The following is a 24114-nucleotide window of genomic DNA, read 5'->3' as shown; positions in this document are numbered from 1 at the left end:
AAGGTAGTCTTTGAAGCTTAAAGTGTTTTGTTGACTGGGTAAACGACAGGATAGATGCTAAAGCTAGGACAGTTTTTGATCTTGGCTTCACGTAGAACAAATCTTAATTTTAGCTCTTCAACAATAGGAACTGTGATTCATTTAGCCCATTTTTTCACCCCAATGAAATCATGAACTTACAGAGAGTGCAGGTAAAAGACTAGCTGATGAATTGCAAGCTTCGGACCGTTGCAGACAGAAGAGAATTTATATATACATAGCTTTTGAGATGTTTTTTCCTCTGTAACAGTATGTTTTTCCTTCTCTTTTCTGGAGTACTGTTTAAATACTAGTGTAAATAAATCAGTGTGTATCTTTTCAATGCCCCTTATGATAAGGAGCAACTAATAATTGCATGTTAGATCTTGCCTGTTTGAAAGTCTGCAGTGGTCCTGCCAATGCTACCTATTTTTGTCTTAGTAGAATCTTCCTCAGAGAGGTGGAAATGTTGAGGAGAAACGTTTTAAACACTTTGATTTTATTTTTTCTCCTTCAAGATAATTTCATACTAAGGGAGACTGAGGGGGTGGGGTCATAGCAAATCATACTGGCTTCTGAGTTTCTCTGAAGTCCTGAGATGCTGAAGAAGGATCATTTCTACTTCAAAAGCTGGATATTTTTAGTGAGCAGGGAGTCTTTTATCAATAAAAGAATGTCCCTAGCACTCACAAGCTGAGCTCATATCTGCAGGAGAACATGTTTCTTCTCAGCCACTGGATACTCAAGAAATGAGAAAAGTGATTTGCTGTTAAAAAGAAAAAAAAAAAAAAATCTCTTCCTTCAGCCCTTCTGTGATCAATCACCTGAGGAGAAACATACTTGGATATGTTCACAGGGCAGTGGCTACATCTGGCAGCTAAAAAAATCTTCTGGGTGGCTGCCTCCTGAAGCATGAAATCAGTGATGGTTGCTGTGATGTTTTCCTTGTTTTGTGTACAAAACTTGCAGTCATACTGCACAGGAAGTGGGATGTCAGGAGAATATGAGCTCTGACCCCAAGAATTTGCAGTTCTTGAAGAGCTGCATGGCCCTACGCAGTGTATGCAAGAGAACAGGATCTCTCTGGACAAGCGTCTCACTGTCTGGGATTCCCTCCAGCTCGCTAGCTTGCTTCATCTTTTTCCTGCCTCGCTTTAGGCTGACTCTGGAATTCCCTCTAGATCAGGTTTTCACAGAATAGGGAAGTTTTTGTGGAAACCCCCTTGTAACTGCATTGCTTTTCAACAAGTGTTTTTCTCTCTGTACAGAATCTATGCTGGTCCTTTGCCCCTCAGCTGTTTCCTTGCCCTGTTGTGCTGTATGGCACTGGTTACGCCTGACCTGGCATGTTTGTCTTTACTGACACGGGCCCCGATAGGTATGTCATGTAATAAAAAAAGAAAAATTAACATTGCAATGTCTGTGCTTTTATTACTATAGCATCTTTGACATCAAAGTCCTGCTCAAAATACTAGTACAGTAAAGCAACGGGCATTTTCTAAAAGCCATATTATTTTGATTATTTAAAAATAGACTTCTCTCTCTAGAAAGTATATTGAATTTTCTCTTTTATGGCTTAATGATTTGCTGTTATGACAGACTTAATCAATCTGATGAGTCCATGTTCAATGTTCTGGCAAATATAATCAGCCCTGGAGTGTTTTCTTACTCCCCAAAGGCACATTGTTTCTGTGTTTATTTCATTCTGATGTTTTATCTGGAAACCGTATTTCTTTTTCTTGAAGAAAAGTATACTGTCCTGAGATGTACGTTGAAAGCCATGTGTTTAATTTACTGAATATGAAACAATCTTTTCACTTAGGAAGTAAAAGGAGAAGGTTATAGAACAAAAAGTCCAGCTAGCTAATGGGTGCAGAAGTTACAGAGATGAAAAAGGAAAAGATTAATCATGTAAAAATCACAGCGCAGATTTAAAAACAGTTTGTAGTAATAAGACTGTTAGAGACTCCAAGACAAATCCTATGTCTCATTTCTAAAAACAATCTACACAATGTCCATTTGTTTGACTGCAAGATCAAGATCTACTTTCCATAACTCATTTCTTTCTTCTGAATCTTCATTTTGTGTTCTTTAATGTCACTTGTCTGTCAGATTATTCTAGGGCCTTTGAAGTGCAGAAGGATGGTCTATTTTCAGGCTTTACTCCCATGCAGAGTTCCAGTATGCGCTGCAAGTCTTTGAGGGAGGGATTTGTCTCCTGAAAAATATGAAGCATGTTACCGAGTACTATAAAATAATGAATAAAAAAGAAAGCAGAGAGATTCTAGGCTAAAAAAAAAAAAAGTAGATGTAAGTGTATCTTTTATGTCATGTTGAGTCTACTAAAGAGGATCATTATTTAACAAGCACTGCTTTTTTTTTTAAATTTCCATACTTGATTCGGTGAAGACAGGAGTAAGTGCATGGAGCAATAGAACTGACGGTTTCTGTTCCTCAGCAAGTGCAGGCCAGAGCCCACAGTATGGAGTGCTAACTACCTTTCCTATTGCAGGAAAGGCAAGAAAAACTTTTAAGTCATGCTGTAACCACTGCTGCTTCATACAAATAGCTTTAGTACATTGCTAGACCCTGCTCACGTTCTTGGACGCTGTGCAGAAGGGGCCTTTCTTAATTGGACCAGTTGCAGGAATGACCTGGAACATGCAGATTATTGAAATCAGGTGTCCAGTGTAACACTTGTCAGGATAATTTAGACTCAGAGCTCTATTTAAATGCTGTTGTGTTAATACAGCACATTTAATAATAGTCTAGTGCTAGGCAGGACATAATCACTTGCTCTCTAAAGGATAATTTGTAATGAGCAATGTTGTCCTTACAACTCTGATGATGTGAGATCATCTCTGAATCTTCAGTTTAAATGACATACCCAAGGTCAGCCATTATCTCTATGTATTCTTACTATCATATAGTCTGATAGGAATTGTCTTGAATATCCACATATAAAGCATTCATGTCCATGACAGCTTTTTAATGCCAGATAAGACTTTTGGTGTTCTCTTTATTATGAAGTACAAGTCGGCAGCCTTAGCAGAAGGCTCTTAATAAGTGAATTAACAATAGTTAAGATTAAAATAAAATCGTTGTGTACTTCTAAGTAGTGTCAATTAAATGTATAGTTCTAACAAATCTTAGATCTTACCTAACGACAACGGTTCTTAAATTCTGATAATCATGCAGCTACGTAAAATGTCATCCTTTTGACACACTATTCAGTAGAAATCCTAATTGGAGTGCTAAGATGGACTGCTGAACCCCTTCAACTCACTCAGGGAAGACTTATGATGATAGTATGACTTTTAACCAATGGAAGAATGCAAAATAAAAATGGATTAAAATTGCATCCAAGGGAAGGGTGTTGGACAGGTGTCTTCCTCTGCTATTTCCATGGGAGAGGGTGTTTTTTAGTTTGATTAGACTTGGATGTTAATAAATATTTAATTTCATTTCTAGTTTGTGTCTGTTTTCAATGAAATCTCTCAAGAACAGCAGTGGGTTTTTCTGTCTCCCTGATGATTCTGAAGTCCCCTGTAAGTCAAAACACTGCAAGCAATTCACAGCTTCCTCTGGTTTCAGCTGAATCACCCTGCCTGCGCCTCAGATAGATAACCAAGGAGAAAATTTCCCTGGGTGTCACACCAGTATTGAAATTTATCCATGTCAGTGTTATACAAGTTCCTTATTTTCTCTGTGACTTTCCCTCTTTGCATTTCAATAGTTAAAGACAAGGTTTCATGTCCTTGGAGTTGCAGCATTCAGAGACATGACAGATAACTAAGCTTTTTAAGTGCCTCTCTAATTTCAGGGTGGTTTGCGTGACATTGATGGCATCATTTAAAACTACAATTCTGAGCTTTTTCATCTTTTTTGTAGCACACATTTCCATAACCTATTTGTATTGTATAAAAGGAAAGAAAAAATAATTTCCGCTGGCTTTTTTTGGACTGAAGATCTAACTACCCAGTTGCATCAGCCTCACTTCTGCACCACACAGGCAGATGTGTCAACACCTGTAATGTGGGTTTTCTTGTACCTTCCTGTGCTGTGCCTGGTGGTAGAGGTAGCATTTTTGTCTGGATGAAATGGGTCTAATCCAATACAGGCAGACCCAAGTCTGGTTTTGACTAAGTCGTTCCACCTCCAAGGGCTTAGTTTCCCCATCTATAAGATGAAGATAAGGTACTGGCCTCCTTTTTAAAGTGATATCAGATTTATAGAGGTGAAGTGCTGCTAAAGAACATTTTATTATGAAGTCCTGCATCCCTGGAGCTTGGATTAAGGTGAAGGCGTTTGCTTTGTGCTCATTTGTTCTTCCTGAAATAACTATATCTGCTTTGTATTTATTTTTAGAAGATGGCATGGATTTTGAGGTTCAAGGAAACAGTTGCTTCCTGCACTGGAGAGCAGCTATCTCACCTTGTTGACCCTTTACAGCATCAAGCTGTCTCAGATACAGGAGAGTTTCTGGCATGACTCATCCTGGAATCGCAGTTCCCAAGAAGATACATTAGGGGAGCAGAACTGGAAGGTAAGCAGGTTTTCCCACATCTGACCCAATTTCTGGCTGAGACTAAAATACCCCATGTGTCTTAGATTCTGTATCTAGACTAGTACTCTTAATGTACCTAATTCACAAACCAGTTTGGGGGCATTAGAAAGCAGCCTGATGCGTATTTCCAGAGTACTTTGTGAGAAATGCTACAAGAGCCATCAGTATGAGAAATAGCAGATGATAGAAAAATGCTACTACTGCCTGATGATGCATGGACAGTTTGGCCAGCTCAAGCAGGAGATCTACAGCAAGAGGCTTTGCGAGTCCCCAAGACTCTGAGGTAAATATCTGGGAGGAGGCTGCGGGACCCTAAGCTACAGCTAAAGCCAGTTTGCAGCCAGCAATATTTCATGAAGTTTGGGAAGTTCTTGCCACTCATAAAACCAGGGTGAAGACAGCAGAGCCTGCAGAGCTGGTCTCCAGCTGAGAAGTGCCCAGCTGGTGCATACCAGCTGGGCTTGAAAACGCATGCACTGGGTGCTCTGTATGCCTTGCTTTAGCTGTGGGACTTACATGTGTGGAGGCGCCTTCTCTTTTAGTCCTAAAGCTACCTTCTTTCATCTGTGGTCAGAACCAAAAGGTCGTATTTTCTGCTGTGGAAAAGCCCCTCTTTAGTAAACTAAAAATAGAGAACAAATTTTTTTTTAAGTATTTTTACTTTTATTAATTCAAATGTGGGTGAAGGAAAACATTGAAAAATATATCAGATGTAATCTGCATGGTTGGTAGAATGTGAAGCTTTGTTATTAGTGAATGATTGATGTGAGGAGTCCTACTGTTTTGCTTTAAAATTTCAAAGATAAACAACTTCCATAGATGCAATTTGTTTAAATTGTACTTTTAGCATAAACACTATGAAAAAATATTGGCTGTTATTAGAAAAGTGAAGAACTTGATAGTAAATTGAAATTAGGAAGAAATGGGATTTCTCTTCCTTCAACTAACGTGATTTTAATGTTAATGAAACCCCGACAAAAAAGATCTCCAGGAAGGGTAAAAACTGAGAAAAAGTATTGAGTGCTACAGGAGAGAACTGCTTTAAAGTGGTTAAAAGAGCCTAAGGTGTTGCACAAGCACGGATGAGATTGCTCCTTCTGAGAAGAAGTTTTATTCCGGTCACATGCAGACATACTTGTTCTGAGGAAGACGCGCAAGAACTGACAAAGTATCCACATCCACACACTGTAAGAGAGACTGAATGTGACACACGTGGTTTAGTGTGTTAAAATCAGGGGTTTAGCTGATGTTGCCAAGAGGTCACTTGCCTGAGGACAGTGTGTGTTTGTTTTCACCACACTCTAACTGATAGATGCAGCTTATCAGTCTTCTCCTGTTTCTCTCTCCTCCTGCATGGCCTCCAGCAGAGCCCAGTTACGTAGCTTTTTCTGACATGTGCCCCTGTGCTGTAATGAAATAGCCTGCAGATGTTGACGGCTAGGGAGTCTGAGAAACGGACTCCTTCACAAACAGGTTGACCTTCACCTGGCTGAATGGTGTTACCTCAGATTTTGTTCAGATATCTCCAGTTGTGAAAACTGTTGATGTTATGTGTCGTCCTGGCTCGGATGCTTGTGTTCCTCATTGATTGTCTCATGTATTTCAGCTCGCATTGTCTTGTATGTGCAATGAAAATAATCCTTTCTTCTTACTGTAAGGGTTTAGATCAATAATTTCTCCAAAATTCTGCTGATACCTATTTCTTCATTGAGGGAGAGGACAGACACATGTTAATGTAACAATGAACCCACAGCAACAGTGTCAGCAGCCTGGACAGCAGAATGGGACCTCAGCACTTAGTCTTTGCTCTGATGCTTTCTCAGGCTGCACATAGTATCCACGTTTCTTTGCCTTCAAAAATATCTCAGACTGGTGTCCAAGAGTATCAATACCTGTACACTTTGTTAGAGAGGTAAACTATGTGAATATATCGCATTAGAGTTGATTCTTACTCAAGAAGTATGTAAGGGGTATATGTACAAGCATATTTCCAAAGAAATTTTTAATTACTATTGTCCTCTGCAGACCCTGATTCCTTATTCCACGCAGTAACTGGCATTCCCCACCATCAGCCAACTATAATAAATCCCTTCATACACAGTCTTCATTGTTCTTGCACTCTTCCTTGTTTTTCTTGTTCTTAAACACACTTCAGCTACGACTGACGTGGTTTAGTTCATGTTGACCATAAACTGAGAGAATGTTGATTACTGAGTATTAGGCTCTACATATTTTCCAAATTCTTCCCATTGTTTACTGATGATGCAAAGGAAGCATTTTGTGCCAGTTCTGTGACTGTTGCAGAACAGCAATACAGCCTACAGGTAGAAGAGCAAACACCACGAGGCACAGAGGCTGCACAAGCCTCAGCTGGATAAGAAGACTAAGAAATATGGGCTATATTTGGCCAGGAATTGTTTTTAATGTCAGGGATACAGCAAACTGTGCATACCTGGGGAGAAACTAAGAATGACATAGGCCTCCAACCTCTTGTTTTGGCACATGCAATTAGAGGGTGGGATACAGAAGATGGAAATTAGATGCTGTTCCTATTTGAATTTCAGGTGGAAATAAAAGTCATAAAAAATAACGTATATGAATAGGATTGAATGCCGTATGAATAGGCAAACACAAGGATTCACCTATGAGTGTAAATTTTGAAAACAGAACTAAGCAAAAGACTGATATACTCAAGAGAGATTTCTCCACTGAGAAATATAACTGCATCTGAGAGCATTTCAAATTTTCTTCTCCCATTACTCTAAAAGCGTAATAATGTTGTTACTACAAATGGGAAATACCCAACATGGCTTCAGTTGAATATTTGCAATGAGGAAAAAAAAAATCTTTATTCACATTGGATTCAGTCTCACATGCAGTAGAAATGTTACAGTTCATCAGGTCTCTAATTTATTCTCTATATTACTTTCTTTAATGATGTTTATCTTTTTACTGACTATCTTTTTCCACTTAGGAAACACTACAAGTCCTCTTGACTAATCAGAGCATTAAAAAATCAACTGTAAGAAACAATTTTAGAGGAGAAGCTGATCAAATGCTCCTTAAATTGTTTGCAAAGCTAATTTATACCTTTGTATATTAGTTCTGTCTCTTGCCAATTTATTTTGTGTACAAGACATAGGACTGCTTGAGAAACACGAGGCCTGAAAGAGAACTGTACTGCAAAACTACATAGCTTAAAGGCTAAACTGTAAGACCATGGTAAGAGATAATGGAAGACTGAAACAGAAAATTGTCCCACCATTGTTCCAAAGTGCCCACTACGAGGAGACTTTTACAAAGCACTGGGTGGTACCTCTGTCAGGTGAAGGATACTGGCCTAGCTGGATTTTGGGTATAGTTCCAGCAGATGCTAACAGTTCTTTTACAGTTTGGTGCATCCCATCAGGATGCCTCTTTCATGACCACAAAAAATGTGCATTTGCTAAACAGCTTCTCCATAGTGGAGATGAGACATTAGCATTTGCTTTTTACACTAGTCTTGATCTGCCTGTAACTTTTTCAGTTTTCAAAATGATATAAAATATTTATAAACTAACCAAACTCCAGAAGAAACACTATTAGCTGCAGTTTTACTACATAAAATATTATTATAATTGTTATCTATCAAGTTTTGATGCATTGTGAAATGGTTTCATGAAGCGCCAACCTCCCACACAGGGATGAAATCTGCAAACATTTCTGTATTAGGTATATATATATGTGAATAAGGATATGCAAATGTATGTAGATATTCATGTTCTAGAAACAGTTACAGTTTTCAGTTTCAGCTCTGCGTGGGAGGCTGTTATTGAAATAATTTCCTTCCATGGAGAGGAACAACATACACATTTTGTCTTGCCAGAGAAGACCAGAGGTCTAGTACTTAGCAGGAAATGCTGAGTCCAGACTGCTAGCTACGTGGTGGCTGAGGTAGTTCAGAGGGCAACTTGCACATGAGGAGATTTAGGTTGGATATTAGGAAAAATTTCTTCACTGAAAGTGTTGTCAAGCATTGGAACAGGCTGCCCAGGGAAGTGGTTGAGTCACCAATCCTGGAGGTGTTTAAAAGATGTGTAGATGTGGCACTTAGGGACATGGTTTAGTGGTAGACTTGGCAGTGTTAGGTTGACGGTTGGACTTGATGATCTTAAAGGTCTTTTCCAACCTAAATGCTTCTATGATTTCTTACTGTTCACAGGCAATTAAGCTGACTGGCTTCCCACATAACTTGTTCTTGATGTGTGCCACCAGTGATGCACTGTAGTACATTCTGCTGCTCATGTACTAAGTAAAAATAACCCCTGCGTGCCAATCAATGTCAGCAAATTACCAAGGCATCAGTGGCCAGTCTCCAGTACGCTGAACTCTTCCCAGAATCCACAGTAAATCCAGGCCTCTTGTCCTTGAGTCTAGCAAAGCAGTGTAGTCATGCTAAAACTGGCTGTGATAAGGCAACTTCCTTGGAGACAGCCTAACTTAAAAAAAAAGAAAAAAAAGGCCAGTAACACAAATACAGGCTTAGAAGAAGTTTGTTGTATGTCCAGGAACAGTACGACATCCAGACCACTTCTGAAGTTTTATGAATATGTGTCTGGCTGTTGAAGTAGAACAGATGGAAAGGGTTCTGTGGACTACAAAGTGAAATTTGGGCTGCTATTCCCAAATTAGGTTGTACGAGAATTTCCTACAGACCAGGCAGCCCAAAATGTCAGAGGCGTTTCTTGACAAATTTCCCCACCCTGACTCATCATGTCATTCCATACCTTGCCATTTCTCTCCCAGCAATCAGCAGATGACAAAGCAAGTTTTCTCCCAAAGACCAGGAGCAATTGTTCTTTCCTCTGCTGAGGGATAACAAACCAATGTCCTGTTTTCTGGTGCCACTGTGGTCTAAAATAATGCCAGCACCATCATTAATGGTGCTCTGCCATTGGTTGAAAGGACATAACCCTTTTTTGTTCCCATAAACCAAAACAAAAAACACAGGCACTGCTGTGACGGGGAAAATCCCGGTGCCAGTTTGGATGTGGAAACCTACTCCTGCCTCCCCTCCCTCTATGCCCGCAGCCAGCGCCTGCTGGCAAAGATTAGCCCACCCGCTGCTGAAAGTGCTCGTGGATCTCAGTGCTGTGCACGCAGGGCCGGCAGCAGAGGTGCTCCCACAACACTCCTTTGGTGAATGGCTGTGAACGCTTCCTGGGGTGCCCGTCTGCCCCGGCACAACTAAGCTGCCGCTGGTGGCAACAATCCAAACGTTCTCTTCAGCCCCAAAGTATATAAGGCTGCGGGCCAGAAAACACAAAATGAGGCATTTTAAGACACAAGTATTGCAAAATGTAACAACTGGCTAGTAATACACAGAGGGTTACCTCAGAGAGGTGTAGTGACACAGCACGCTAACGCTCTGGTCATCTCATTCTCCCCCCTTGTTTTCAATAATATGGGGAGATGAAACACTTTTTATTCCCTTGCATCCCTGTACTGTTGTGCTTTCTGGCTTCCCGCAAAGCACCAAATCACTGCGCGAATCCTGCTTAGAGTATTCCATTTTTCTCCTTGCACAGGGTTTGCGGAGCACAGCAGGCCTCTGCGATACGGCTGGTATTACCCACACCTCACTATGAATAGTTTTACAGGAAGGACCATCTGGTCGTCAGCTGCCCAAATGCGCATTTGCTTGCCCTCCTCCACCTGTTCAGTGTGTAATTCAGCCTTTCCCTGGCAGGTGCTCTCCCATCAGAGGTCCTCCTGAGCGAGGGGACGAGAGGACACAGCACATCTCCCGGAACAGCGGCAGGCACAGATGCCTCTCCGAGATCTCTGTTCTTAAGGAGGAATAAATCCCAGCTTATCTTCAAAATGGAGGCCATGTATAGGACCAGAAGGTAACTGCCTAGCTCAGAGATCAACCTCGTGTTATTCCAAGCAACTGCTGCTCAAATGGAAAGGTCAGGTCCAGCGTCTGAGCCGACATCACGCATAGCAGGCATGCGCATCACTGATGATGTCACTATGTTCTGGGAAGCCCATTTACCCGAAGCTCTGTGCCATTTAAGAGATGTTTCTACCCACAGCCATTCACAGTTGAGCCAACAATGTACCTGCCAGTCAGATCTGTACTACCTTAGCACTGGGTTTCTCTGTGCAAACTAAGCCATCAACCTCTAAAAACCACCTAAGTGACTTGTTTCAGGACTGCCCCGACGTACCTGTGTGTCTGTACTGGACAGACTGGACCACAGCCACATGCTCTGAAAAAATGTTTTAATAACATAACTGTAACAGCTAAGCCACCTTCAACAATGCCCAATTAAAGGAGGCCTTAAAATGAGTTTGGGTTTATGTGTAAAACTTTTAGGGAGACTGGTGCTGCTTGTTAGAGGCATCTCTTTCTCACTCTTTGCACCCTTGACTTCCCAAAAGAGCTACATTTTACTACAATAATGAACCTGAATGTGAGAGTCAGATGCAACTCAGGGATGGAGGAATTCCAATCCACAGGGATTACCTTTTTTATTTGACTGTCAACAAGATCTTCACATACAAAATACAAATTATCAAAAGATTTCCTTCAGAGAAAGGAGGGAGAGGGAGAAACATCTGCAATTTGTAATTAATTTTGTGACGTATCATGTTACTACTCCAAAGGAACTACGGGTACCTATCAAAAAATGGCTTCAAGCACGGCAAGAATTAAAAGCAGGATTAAATAATATACAATTTAATAATAATAGAGCTATAGCTGTCATTATGAGGCAGAAAAAAATGACATCACCACATACAGGGAGGATGAAGCAATATGCCTGCCAGACCAAACAGTTACCTGTCATTATACTGCAGTCCTATTTCAAGAAAAACATCTGGAAAAAAAAAATCTGTCTAAGAATCACACATACACACTGTAGAACTTCCAAGTGAAAGCCCTGGGGGGGGAAAAAATAGGCGAGAAGCAGGATGCTTCCTGAGCTAAGCAACATTTGTTCACGTATCTTCTAGGAGACAGTGAAATTTTCCCCAGCTTTCAAATGGAAACTGGAAACACACCATCCTCTGTTCTTTAAGCTCTCACGAGGAAGTCACACAGACTGAGGGTTTGCTGAGCAAATATGTTAATTTTTTTCTAGTCAGCCAGTTTTATCTTGATACTGGCTCCCTCTTTCAGCAGCACATTGGACGAAGACAGTTGTTAGTTTGACGCACTTTACCCTTTCCTTGTTAGGGAAGAAAAACCCCCAAATTCCTAGGTCTGAGATACTTGCTGTCACCTGATATAAATATATCCAGTGTTACCCTCTTGGCTATATGATGCTTTAGGGAGCATCAAAGGCATGTTTGGGAGGTGGACAGGCAGAAGGAATTTAAAGTCTTTGCTTCAGCCTTCTTCCTCTCACTTTAAGGGAAGCAAACTCCCTTTTACAAGGCACTTAAGAGCTGGCCCTGAACGTCCCCTTCGCTGCCAGCAGCGTCTGGGAAGGGCACAGGCAGCAAAAGCACTGCAGGTCCTCTGAGAAGGAAGCAAGTAGTTTACACCTCATGGTCACCGACACCGCAGCTTCTCTGTTGTCAGCACCAGGAAGCTGACATCTATCTAATGGTATCTCGCTTAGGACAGCCATTTATTTACACAGCCTTGAAAGTTAATGGAGAGGACACACTTAAAAGTTCCTCCCATTCACCATCTGTAGTGAAGAATTAATCTCTCCCTACTAAGACAGACTATTTTTTAGAGGCACCTCCCTCCATTGCAACTACTTACGAAACAAGCACAGACGGCTAGGTAAGTCACTTAATTTAGGAGAGAGTCCCAGTGTAAGTAATAGTTCCATATCTGGCTTGTGGAACTAACCTGACCACCTGTTCATTTCATAACTCGCCTAATTTTGTCAAAGACTAACACTGATTTGAACTGCATTTTGATGGCCAGGTATGTCAGCTTTATTATGAATTAATTTGTTAAGTAAGGACCTTAAAGAGCTGCTTTGAACATTCTCATTCTAAAAATGGCAACATTAAAAAATGTGATTTTTTACAGGCCCAAGACTATAGCTGACTGGGAGGCTTAATGCCTGGAAAATGCATGTCAAAGTCTTACTGCTGTAAGCTTTAATTGGCACTTTTGATGTTCTTTGAGGGGAAAAAACCTCCTCCATTCTTACAGTAGAAAAATGCAGAGAGATGCTGAACATTTCTGAAGAAAATATATAGGGTTGAAGTTATTCATCAGCTTGATTTCCAAAGGATGGGAGGCCAATATCTGTGTAGCCTTATGACTTTAGAAGCTAGTGACTAACTTCAACCTATTCTGAAAAGGTGTCAAGGAGAGAGGAGTTTCCAAGGCAATTAAGTTCTTGCAAGCTCTGTGAAAATCAGTGGCTGGGAAAGAGGTCCAAATAATGCCCCCAGGGGCGAAATGATGGGCAGAAAGATGCCCTCTCTCTTGCCCTCTTCTCTTCCCAACAAGGAAACATGGAGAAAGACACTGGATCTACCAGAGGTGTAACACATTAATAGGAAACAGGACTTCCTTAGTTCTGCTCTTCACAGCACTCGTTTTAAATTGAGCTCTTTTCTCAGGATTTGCCAAAACCTAATTTTATAACTATGATTCATTTTCTACTGTGCCACCCTTTCTGCAACAAAAGTCCTTGGGAAAATTACACATGACTACCCCCTACCACCAGTTACAAAGATGTAAGAGGGAGCACAGCCATACTGACATTAGAATGTAGGCTGCACATCTCAGCTGGTCTATGAAACACCAACCACCAGCTAAGTAAAGGTATTTTCATATTGTGTGTTATAAAAGTGACCACAAATTTTCATCATGGTCAGCACACAGAAAAACATCTCACGTCGTTTCCTTATGCTTTGATACACTTCGGCGCTGTGTTAGTGACTGATGAACAATTACAAAACCCACAGAACTTACAAATCCTCTTCTCTTATAAATGATACACAGTTCTGCTATTTTCCTGACACTTCAGAACAAGGTGTTGTGGTCCTTTTTAAATAACAATACCAAAATAAGTGTCATAAAAAGACATGTAACACATCTGTCACTACAGATCGCTGGAATTTGTGATCATTTATTGCAGTCAACTGAAGAAGTAGTAAAGTTTTATAACAACGTTATGGTCCTTTACAAACATCTGCTATCATAAAGGGTAATTTTACTCTGATTCACCTATATAATAAACCTTGTATTTTAACATAGTAAAATTGGCACTGAAATACATACTTTCCAAACAAGGCAATAAATAGCAAACAACTTCTTCAACTGTAGAGTGCAACTTTATAGAATTTGTAATAAAGTAATTACAGAGCAGTTCTTTCAAACAATAAATGCTTCATAATTTTAATAAAGTACCAAATGTAGCTATGCAAGCTAGCAGAAACAAGTTTAACTTTAAAAGAGAAAACCTACTACAGAAACGCAACATAGAGCTTTTTAGTAGAGAAAACAGAGCAAGCATCCTCCAGTACTACAAGAATTTGCTTACACAGGCAGAACAATTTTCCTTTGTCTCCCAGAAATTTAAAAGAAAATGGGTATAAGCCCTGCTGCTTTACACTGTTTTGCTAACTAAAAGAGCTACAAAAATAGATTCAATCAGTATTTATGATAAAAACATACCTGTAGCTAATCTAATGGCTACTGCCACAAGCCATCGCTTTACCCTAATGCTATATCCCAGTGAATTGCTAATATTAATCATCTGGGAAGAGCAGGAAGACAGCACTGAAAAAGTGCTGAAGTGCTTCCTTCCTAACTGCAGACAGTGCAAGAAAACAAAACAGAAATGATCGTTTATGCCCTACGATATCATTGTATTGGTTGTTGCATTCAAACCATGATTGGTTTTGACAGGTACCACAAGTGATTTTGCAGCACCACATTACGGGAGCCTAGGGCTCCTCTTTTTGGCAAATGCCAGGTGGGCAGACCCCACAGAAACACCCTCTGGCACTCACTCTTTGGCTGCTACGTGTTATTTTGCCCAAATGTTCAGTTTCTTATCTCTTCCTGACACACTCCATAACCAAATTAAGCAGGTACTTGGTTGTTACTGGCAGTGGCCTGGGAGGTGGTAAAAAGGGCCTGAAGGTCCTCAGGACGGAAGTGGTATCCTCTGTTTCCTGAGTGCCAACTCCTTGGCAGCTATTTACAACACTGGTTAGCAAGAGCCATTTTATTTTTCGGGAGAAAGCAAAATCCCTGCCTTCACGAGGCACTCTGTCTTGTCGGTACAGACAGCGGTCTCCGAGCTATCTTTCAAACCCAGGTCCTCCATAGATATGGGCAGGGACCTGCCTGAGCTCAGGCTGGAACGACTGCCTGCGGCTCCAACAGCGGCAGTCATCACCCGCATGAAAGCAGAGAGGCAGGGGCCTGGACAGCGCTTGGGTCAGCCCTTCAACACAAATCAGGGGGAGACTGAAGGTAACTAACCGAAACAGAAAGAAAACCATGGAAAAGCAAGACCAGTTCCTTATATGCCAAATCAAAAAGGTGCAATTCAGCAGCCAGGGAGGACTGCAGGGGCAGTCTATGCTGAAGGGAGCAATCAGAATGGAAAATCAGGAACGCCAAGAAGTGGAACTGGGTAACCATTCATGGAGCGCACGCTGGGAAGGGTAAAACCTGGTAAGAGAAGATAACAAACTCATGGAACAATCCATGGATAAGGAGAGTAAGAATTGGAATTCAAAAATAAAGTAACCATGGTAGCGTTACTGCCTCTTCACTAATTAAGATGTTAAGCCTATTAATAATGATGCAGAAAAGGCAAGTTTCCAATTAAAACTCCTGCTTCCTATTTGAAAAGGTGGTGTATTGTGTGATGAAGGATCTTCCAACCCACTAGCAACCAAGGAGGCAAAGCATTACTAGAAATAATAAGCAGCATACATTAAAGATAGCTGACCCAGCATATCTTTGGGTAACTGAAAATGCCAATAGATTTTGGGAAAACTCAAGTGTCGCACTACAGAAGGGAAACTAGAATGAATTGGGTATAAATACAGACCAGTTTTCCAATATCCAAACCATGCTGCAGTTTAAATTTATAGAAGATTAAAGGTTCAAAATGCAATTACCACCACTTAACATCTTTTATCAAAACCAGGCTTTAGTAAACCTCATTTTGCTCTTCAGCAAGGTACCTGGTTGATAAACCTAACTGAACAGTCTTAATACTTCTGCAGGGCATCATCGCAGCGAGTCAAACATCTTAACTCACAACTAGCATGATACTATGTCAGTAAAACACACGCTGGGTACACAAACTGGCAGATCTCAGTGAGGAGCTCTCCCACTGGCTGCAAGTCGGGTGAATTTTTGGGAGGTTGTACAGATTTGTGATAGGACTAGCACACTTTAAGTGCTTTAATAAAACCATACAAAAGGCAAAGCCATGCGTTCTTACACAGAGCCAGAGTAATGCAAAGCAACAGAAATCATGAAGTAAAGCTGAATTTCATTTGGGTACAACCTGCTTTGGCATAGCAAAAGGCAAAAATAGCCATAGAGGAAAAAGAAATGTAGGTGATAAAATGGGAGACTGTCCTGGGCTCTCCAAGAAACTTTTGTTCCGTCTTAATGCCCACTGTGGTGCTCCAGCAAAAGCAGCTAATAGGAACTGTGAATACAGAAGCTGGAGCACTTAGAGTAAAAGAGAAGAGGTTAAAAAACAGCAAAACACCAGGAAGGAAACACAAAGGGGTGAAGAAAACATTTACAGTTGAAGACTGGAGAAGATCCATTTGTTTAGGCTATCAAAAAGAACTTGCACAGAAACAGACCATATGTTCACACATTTTAATAATGACAGCTTATTCTTATTAATAAGTACCCCCACAGGTGGTAGATTTACACTCTGCTACAGTTATTTACAACTAGGCAAATTCTTGAATGAAGAACTGAGCTCAGTCTGACTGAAAGATACTTAGTTCAGTGCCAGATAACTTAGTTTTAAGACCTGCAATATTAGATCATCTAATGTAATCAGTCTCCTTTCGACCATAAGGTGTCAGAAAGTAATGTTATTTCCCCAAGCAGCATTTAGCCAGTTTTCAAACAGGCATCTCCATGAATCAAGGAAAAGATAATGCAAATAGCATGTAATAAGCTAGGTTATAACGAACAGTATTCTAAAACTGCATACAGAGCACCCCAACACTACTTGCAATCACGGGCTGACCCTCTCGGAATTAAGCCTGCATTTCTGTCATGCCATTTACAGCGGTCAGCCTGAGACGAGATAAAACGGCATTTCCATCCCTTCTCCACAAACAGGAAAGGAACCCCAACCCACTCTAACGGAGGCAGAGGGGATGGTTCTTGATTAAGGGGACTTTTACCAATGACCCACTGTGCTAAGATCAGCCACGTACCGATCTCCTCCTCCTCCTCAGAGGCTGTACTTTGGATGAACAGTGTCAAGGTTCATAAACTGTAAAGCTCTTTCAGCACTTTTAAGACACTACATAAATGCTTAAATACACAAAGAAATCCAAGCCCTTGTACATCTCAGTAAGATCCCAACTATCCATTTCACATCACTATACTTGCATTTATACTTGGATAGGATAAACAGCATTACAGATCAGGTCTACACTGAGCAAATAACAGCTCCAAAATTTGAGCTGCAGCATTATGTTTGTTTACATAATATCTCTCAGAAAATTCATCACAAGCATGACAGAAACAAGAAGCTTCACAACAAATCCAGGCAAGATTTTTCTGCACATTATATTTTTTAACAACTAGAAACACTAGCAACACAGACACATTTATGCATTAAAAATCTATACAACGTCCTTTTCTCTCCCAGTCTCCGAAACGTGTAGGTTCAGGGCCTCTAGGTCCACCCCTCTCTTTTGTAGCAGGATTGATTCCATCAGGGAACTCTAAAATGACAGGGAAAGTTCATTAAAATGCCTATAAGGTTGACAAACACAAAGATGTCACCATCTACAATGTTTGCCTCTTAGTTTAATTTTCAAATACAAAATCAATTCTCTTTTGTTTTTAAAGACAACCTGGAGTTAAACATTTCCCAGAGTCATCCAAAAGTAATTTCAGAGAGTGTTTCAATTACAGGCAGCAATATGTATGATCATATCCAGTTATGCAAATAAAAAAGCAACTCAATGCCCAAAGGCACCAAAGCACCGCAGTTTCTCATCAATTCCTAGTGAGAACTTGTGCCATTCAGGTATGCTGTACATATGTTCACTATATCTAATACACCAGGTCACTTTCTGTGTTTGTTTAGGTCTCTAATTTTAAGCACTCATGTTTTTAATTTTTAGCTTGAATTTTAGTTAAAATTCTATTATTCTTGTATTTAAAACACCATGTTTTCACGGATACTGGTACGTTTTTCAAGAAGTAGCATGTTGATATTCATCAACACCAGACTAGATACCACAGTCACAGGAAGTACTGTAACATCCCAAATAGCTAAAATTAGACTTTTCACCTTCTAAAGCTTAAATTAAGCTCACTAAATCACTGTGACACCCTTTCAGGAGAGGGAAACTCTTCCTAAGTGGGGTATGGATTGGACTTTCAGCTCTCTAAGTGACGTGCTAAGCTTACACATTAGCAGTGCTTCTTTTGTTCCCAGCACCCTACTAGCTTATGCTGCCTACTCGGAGCTTTCTGCACCTCACAGTCAACATCCTTGTGCTACTCAGTGCTCCCTTACTCAGGGCTGTCTCTTAAGAGTAGTAACTCTGGCCACCCATGTTGCGCAATGGCCACCCCACTAGGCATCGCCAAGCCACGAAGTACATTTTGGCACGGCAGCATCCAAGGCTGAGTGTTTTCTCACCCTGCACTGGACTGCAGGTATCCCTGAAGCTCACTGTACCCCACACATCCCCTTGACACGCTGATTCTCCAGGGCCTCCCATATATACATGTAACTCAGGGCTCCCTCAGTCGTATCCCTACTTCAGCCCTGGTGGGCAACACAAGTAATGAGGAGCAGGGCTGAAAATGAGGAAAGACAACAGCAGAAACCCTGGAGAGCAGAGAAAAAGGACAGTGATGGAGGGAGACTCACGTAGCTACAGGCTATACAGAATGACATATTGGGATGCCTGTTTAAAAATTCATGCAGAGACCAGGATAGGAAATGTCATTATTTGAGCACCTCTGGCAGCAGCAGGAGTGCAAATGCATCTAATATTATTTTGTCAATGTCATCATCCCAATATCCAAGCACTACTGATGTGCTGACAGTGGATGCAGAAGCTCAGAAGATTTCTCCGCAATAGCTACACAGCAGCAGCAATTCAAATAGCCAGCTTAAACTCTTACGTTTTTTCCTAACAACACAATAGGCAGTCAGCAGTCTAACAAACTATTGCTGGTGTTACATGTGTAGAATATACAACTACATTTGAAGCCAAAAGAAACCTTGAGTCTTGCTCTAAACCTAGAACACCCAAGCGAAAAGCAAAAGATAATAATTATGCATTTGTTCTAAATGAAGCAGTGATGGCATTTATTTTCTTGGGAATAAAGGACAAGAATTAAATAGCTGCTTATACAGTAACTCCAACTCTGAGTCAGTTCTCAAGTGAGTCACAACCTGAAATTGCTTGCAACCATTTCAGAGATGATACTATAATTTTTCAGTCATTTTGTCATCTGGATAGTCATAGTAATCTATTGATATATTAAAAAAGCTTATCCTAGAGACCTCAAAATAGATAAACATGGTTATCACTACTGGTAAACAGTAGCAGAATATCACACTATGGTGAATAAGATAAAGCATGACTAACACTTTTAGTTAAGAGAAGATGGCCAATTAAAAAGAAGGAAGAAAAGAGATTCTATCTTTCTCCTGTCTGATAAAAAAAGTATACATTCCTAGTGACTTCAGCAGCAATATATCTGTGCCTCAATCTTGTCAGGTCCTCTGAAAGCAGCCCACTAAGGTCACTGGAATGCAACACTAACAGCAGTTCATTAGGTCTCCCTGGACCCCACCGAGTGGCTCAGCAAACTCATTATCTGTTGCTGCTTTTCAAAACACTACCTACAAGACTGAGAGAAAGACTGACCATGAAATACAGCATGAATCAGAAATCTTTTGTGGGCTAAGGAACAGAACAGGCTTTTTGGATAATTAGAAGTAGCTGGTGCCCTCATGAGTTTACTACCACCATTTATAGCTGTACTTAATAGACCAGTACCAGCTACATTTCTCAGAATCGTGCAGTGGTTTACGGTGGAGGGCACCTTTGGCAGACACCTGGCCCCAACCCTGCTCAAAAAGCTGGTGTTAGGTCAGGACACCCAGGCGAACTGGAGTATCTCCAAGAGGAGAGGGATCACAGATCCTCTGGGTGACTTGTTACAGTGTTTGACCACCCTTGTTCCGAAGACTTTCTCCCCCATGCACCATTTGCTGTAACCTGTGCCCGCTGCGCTGCCTCTCGTTTTTTTCAGAACCAGTAAGCTTAGAAAGCAATTCTGAAGTGCTGAATGCCTACACCTCTTCTTAAACTGACATCAGCACTGCATCTCAGGGTCTTGCCTTTAAAACATGGCTTTCAATTTTGTAAAACATGACTTACTTTCCAGGGGTTCCCTCTCTATGCTGGACTCCTCTGGTTCATCAAATCGACCTACTGGTAACTTCGGTTTCTTAAGTGACTGCTTAGCAGGTTCAGATCTTCCTCCTGTCTTTGAGCTGGTGCTCCTCAGAAAGCTGCAAAGCAGCGATGACTCTATCAAACAAACAGATATGTGTAACATAAATGTGAGAGTTTAATACTGAGTAGCTCTGTGACTGTTCAGAGCACCTCTGAAAAACCCTCTCTTCAGAAACTAGGGAGCGGCGGACAGGAAAACAAACTCCAAATATTAGTTTAACATTCAACTCACGAACACCTAAGAAATCAGCACAGATAATTATTTTTGGCCCTAGAAACATATGGAGGCAAAACTGTGTTAGTTGTATAACTTAGTTCACATAAACAGTGTATTTTAAACTGCTTGAACTTATCTTCACTCTTATCTTCTTGTATTTTAGACTCTAAATAGTAATTATGCTAACATAGACCAGTACATTCTGTTTTCCTGGAGAATTCCTAACTTCCCCCAAGAAACCTGCTGATTTCCATGTCTTGGCTCATTTCCAGCAGCTTTTGAGTCAGAAAAAGCTCCTGCTTTCCCAAAGGAAAGTTTTAAAAAATAAAACGTTGTTCCCTTAGTAACAGGTTTTCCAGAATGTTGGTAGAGAATAGTTGGGCTTTCCTCATGATGGTAAAATAATTCAGCTGGTAGTCAAAAGCAGGACAAACTTTGAGCACTTTCAAGTTCAATTATATAACTGCATGCAAATGCTTTCATTAAAAGCATCAACTTTTTTCCTTTAAAGTTCCACTAACATTTTTTTAACATAAATGTAGGAGAAAGCCTATTAATACCCATACCCATACAGTTCTTTCAAGCAGTATAAAAATGGAGGTGCACAGATATCAGAAGTCATAAATAATTCAAGAGTCATAAACTAGTCAAAACTTACTTATGAAGATCTCTTAAAATGACTGATACTTCTGCATTTGGTTAAAAAGCCAAATGTCCACAGTGAGCATAAACTACCCTCTAAAAATATTTTAGCTATTATATTTAGCTAAGACACGTGCCTAAAGCAGCTCTGACTTTTCTTCAGAAGGAAGATTCAAACAGAAATCCTCCCTGTACCAGCTTGGGAACAAAGTACTGGGAAGAACCATTATTCTACCTCACTGAAGAGATCATATCAGGAAACCTTCTCAAGCAATGTGGATTAAACTCACCCATATATACATCAACCAACAATCCACCTGTATTCCCAGAATCAGCATACTCATTCATCTTAAAATACCACAGCCTTAAGATTAAACCCTACAGTCAAATAAACTGTATTATGCCTGCCAACTATTGCCAATGCCCCAAAGGAATTTTTTTTTTTATTATTTTTGCTTTAAGCATGACATAAGGGACTACCAACAGTGAAGAATCTAATCCTTCTGCAAACATTGGATCTTTCTACTCCTGCCAAACATCCTGCCATTCTTCAGCAAGCTGAAAGAGAAGCTAGCTAGAAAATTAAATTAAAGCTGATATTCTAGCCCAAGTTCAAATAAGTCAGATTAAGGTACTGAAATGAAATTGATTATCTCAGTCAGCAGAGAAGCAGCAAAATCTATTTTCCTATTTGCAATACTTGATTTTATTGACCAAAATACATTCTTCTTGACACAGAGATGACAGAAGCTCACTATTAAGTACCTCTGAAAAACATGAAATGAACAATCAACTTTTATCAGTAAGCCATATTCTACATATTGATCTTTGACTCCCTCGTCCTTTATGGGCAGTTACAAAGCCATCCAATTTATTAATTATATAGCTGATTTTGAAAAGAACTTGAAAATCCTGAGTCTTTAAAGTTGCTGTGCAGCCAACATCTGCAACATCCAGTCTTTTGAAGTGGCCCACAGACCGTGATTTAGCATAACAAAGCCATTCGTGCAGCTGGAGCTGGGCACTCATCAGGATGCTGAGGGGACAGAAGCATCAGCCAAATATTGCCATGAACCTAACAGCCAAATAGAGCCTAGGAGGGACCACAAACATCTAACAACATTTTTTTCCTGGCTTTTCTATTAATATATACTGTACTAGTCTGTTTCAGGAATATTCCATCAACCAGCTCACCGAAATCTCAACTCTGCATGGGGAAGGAAGTGTGGCCTGACCTGCAGCCCTACAGAACAGCCTAAGCCGAGCGTGCCTGTGGGGACAGACACTGTTACGCAGGCTACCTTATTTGTTCTCCAGCCCAGGTTTCCCATAAACAAATCACCTGAGTCTCCTCACGTAAAGGGCACAGACCAGTAACTTTCAAGGCCACAGTAAGTTCCCTCCGGCTATTCTGCAAATATTAAACCATAGCTTAATATTTTACTACTGTTTAAAAGTTCGCAGCAACGACAGGGAAAGAAAACCTTCGGAACAGATAGTGAGCCCCGATAGCAGTAGGTTTGCAATATAGGGGAAAATATTACTATCTAGAGAAGAAAAAAAATAAAACCAGGAAACCTGTAGAGAACTGGGGGAGGGGGTGGCAAAAGCTGTGGCACCCCACTGCTTCTAACAGATGCCGTGGGCTGAAGAAGCGGGGGGTCTCACCGCGGGCGGCGCACGGCCTCCATCACCCACCGCCATCTTAGGCACCCCTCAGCAACCCCAGCGCCGACAGTCCCGGCCGGTAACCTCCCCTCTCTCCCAACTCCCCTGAGTGAGAGACGGGGAGGAGAGTCTGTGGGAAACCCCTCAGCGGCAAAGCCGAGCCCCCTTTCCCGCCCTCCGCCCGCCTCTTACTCGCTGCCCTCGGCGCGCCGCGCAGCAGCCGCAGAGCCATAACGGCGCCGAGCCGGGACGCGTGAGGCGGCTACTGCGCAGGCGCCAACCGCCAGCGGCGGGGCGGGCGAGCGGGGGCGGGGCTCGCGCGGCGTCCGTTGGACGCCGCGCGAGCCCCGCCCCCGCTCGCCCGCCCGCCCGCCTGAGGGAAAAGCGGCGGGAAACGCGGTTTTAGTCAGGGCGGCGGTTTCGGGCAGGACAGCTCACACCGGCCTTAAAAACAAAACCGCAATTCCCCGCACCGCTCTCCGGCGAACGGCGCCTTGGGAGCCAAGCTGTTGATGAAGGTGCCTCGGGGCTCTTCGAGGTGCTCGAGAAATAAGCTACAATTCCCCTCTCCCCCCCCCCCCCCCAACCTGGAGCAAAGGCGTCTTCGGCTTTTCCCCGCAGTGAAGTTTACCGCTGAAAAGACCTATTTTTTTTCCCCCAATGTGTAGTGCAGCCCTGCTAGCCTTTTTTTTTTAATAATGAAAAAAAATGTTGAAATGATACACAAAGACTACTTAAAACATGAAAGAATTTAGGCTGATGCCATAGTGAGGTACAGACCCAGTGTTTGCCCTTCCAAACTAAACGCTGTATAACTTCAAAGTTATCAGAATATTATTTAAATATCATAATTATTTATTAAATAATAAACTTTATCCCTCTCAGTCCTATACCCCTGCTGTCGCCCCTTCTGCACTTGCAACAGGCATTATTCACCCTCCCAGGAAGAAAGCAGCAAGAAACTGAGCGACCAAACCCAAGTGCTGAAACAGAGGACTTCAGAACCCATCTTTTCAGTTTCCCAGTTTACCCCATGAAGGTGCTTTTAACATTCTCTACTCTCTCTCAGTATAAACCTAACCCTGGCATAAGTTAACACCTGGGCTCATGGGGTGGAGCTCCAGTTAATTAGCTCCAGTTAAGGTTCTGAATATGGCAACATTTGCTTTTTGTCACTCCTCAAACTGCTCCAGCTAACCTTGCTCTTCTGTAAAACAGAATTCAAAACACTCTGTCCGCAGATACTAAACTGCAGAAGATAACTTTCACTCAGCTGTTCTTGGAGATCAGAGTCTAAAATAGCATTTTGTGTTCACAGCTGAAG

The 24114-nt window shown here is 41.3% G+C and overlaps 1 protein-coding gene across 2 annotated transcripts; it reads right to left on the bottom strand.

Moving 5' to 3' along the window:
• Positions 1-1468: 1468 nt before the first annotated feature.
• On the bottom strand, positions 1469-23089 carry SDHAF4 (succinate dehydrogenase complex assembly factor 4). Of its 2 annotated transcripts, none has more exons than XM_075046432.1 (3): positions 22983-23089; positions 20186-20338; positions 1469-2236 (listed from the first exon to the last, which is right to left on the bottom strand). In XM_075046432.1, the coding sequence occupies exons 1-3, from the start codon at positions 23020-23022 to the stop codon at positions 2172-2174; spliced, it is 258 nt and encodes an 85-aa protein (XP_074902533.1). In that variant the 5' UTR covers positions 23023-23089; the 3' UTR covers positions 1469-2171. The 2 variants fall into 2 exon arrangements, with proteins under 2 accessions (XP_074902533.1, XP_074902532.1); XM_075046431.1 differs by lacking the exon at positions 1469-2236 and adding an exon at positions 13659-17497.
• Positions 23090-24114: the final 1025 nt, after the last annotated feature.

The sequence above is a fragment of the Buteo buteo genome, chromosome 15 (assembly GCF_964188355.1).
Source record: "Buteo buteo chromosome 15, bButBut1.hap1.1, whole genome shotgun sequence".
NCBI lineage: Eukaryota > Metazoa > Chordata > Aves > Accipitriformes > Accipitridae > Buteo > Buteo buteo.
Note: the sequence above shows the minus strand (reverse complement) of the source record. Positions and strands in the feature narration are given on the sequence as shown.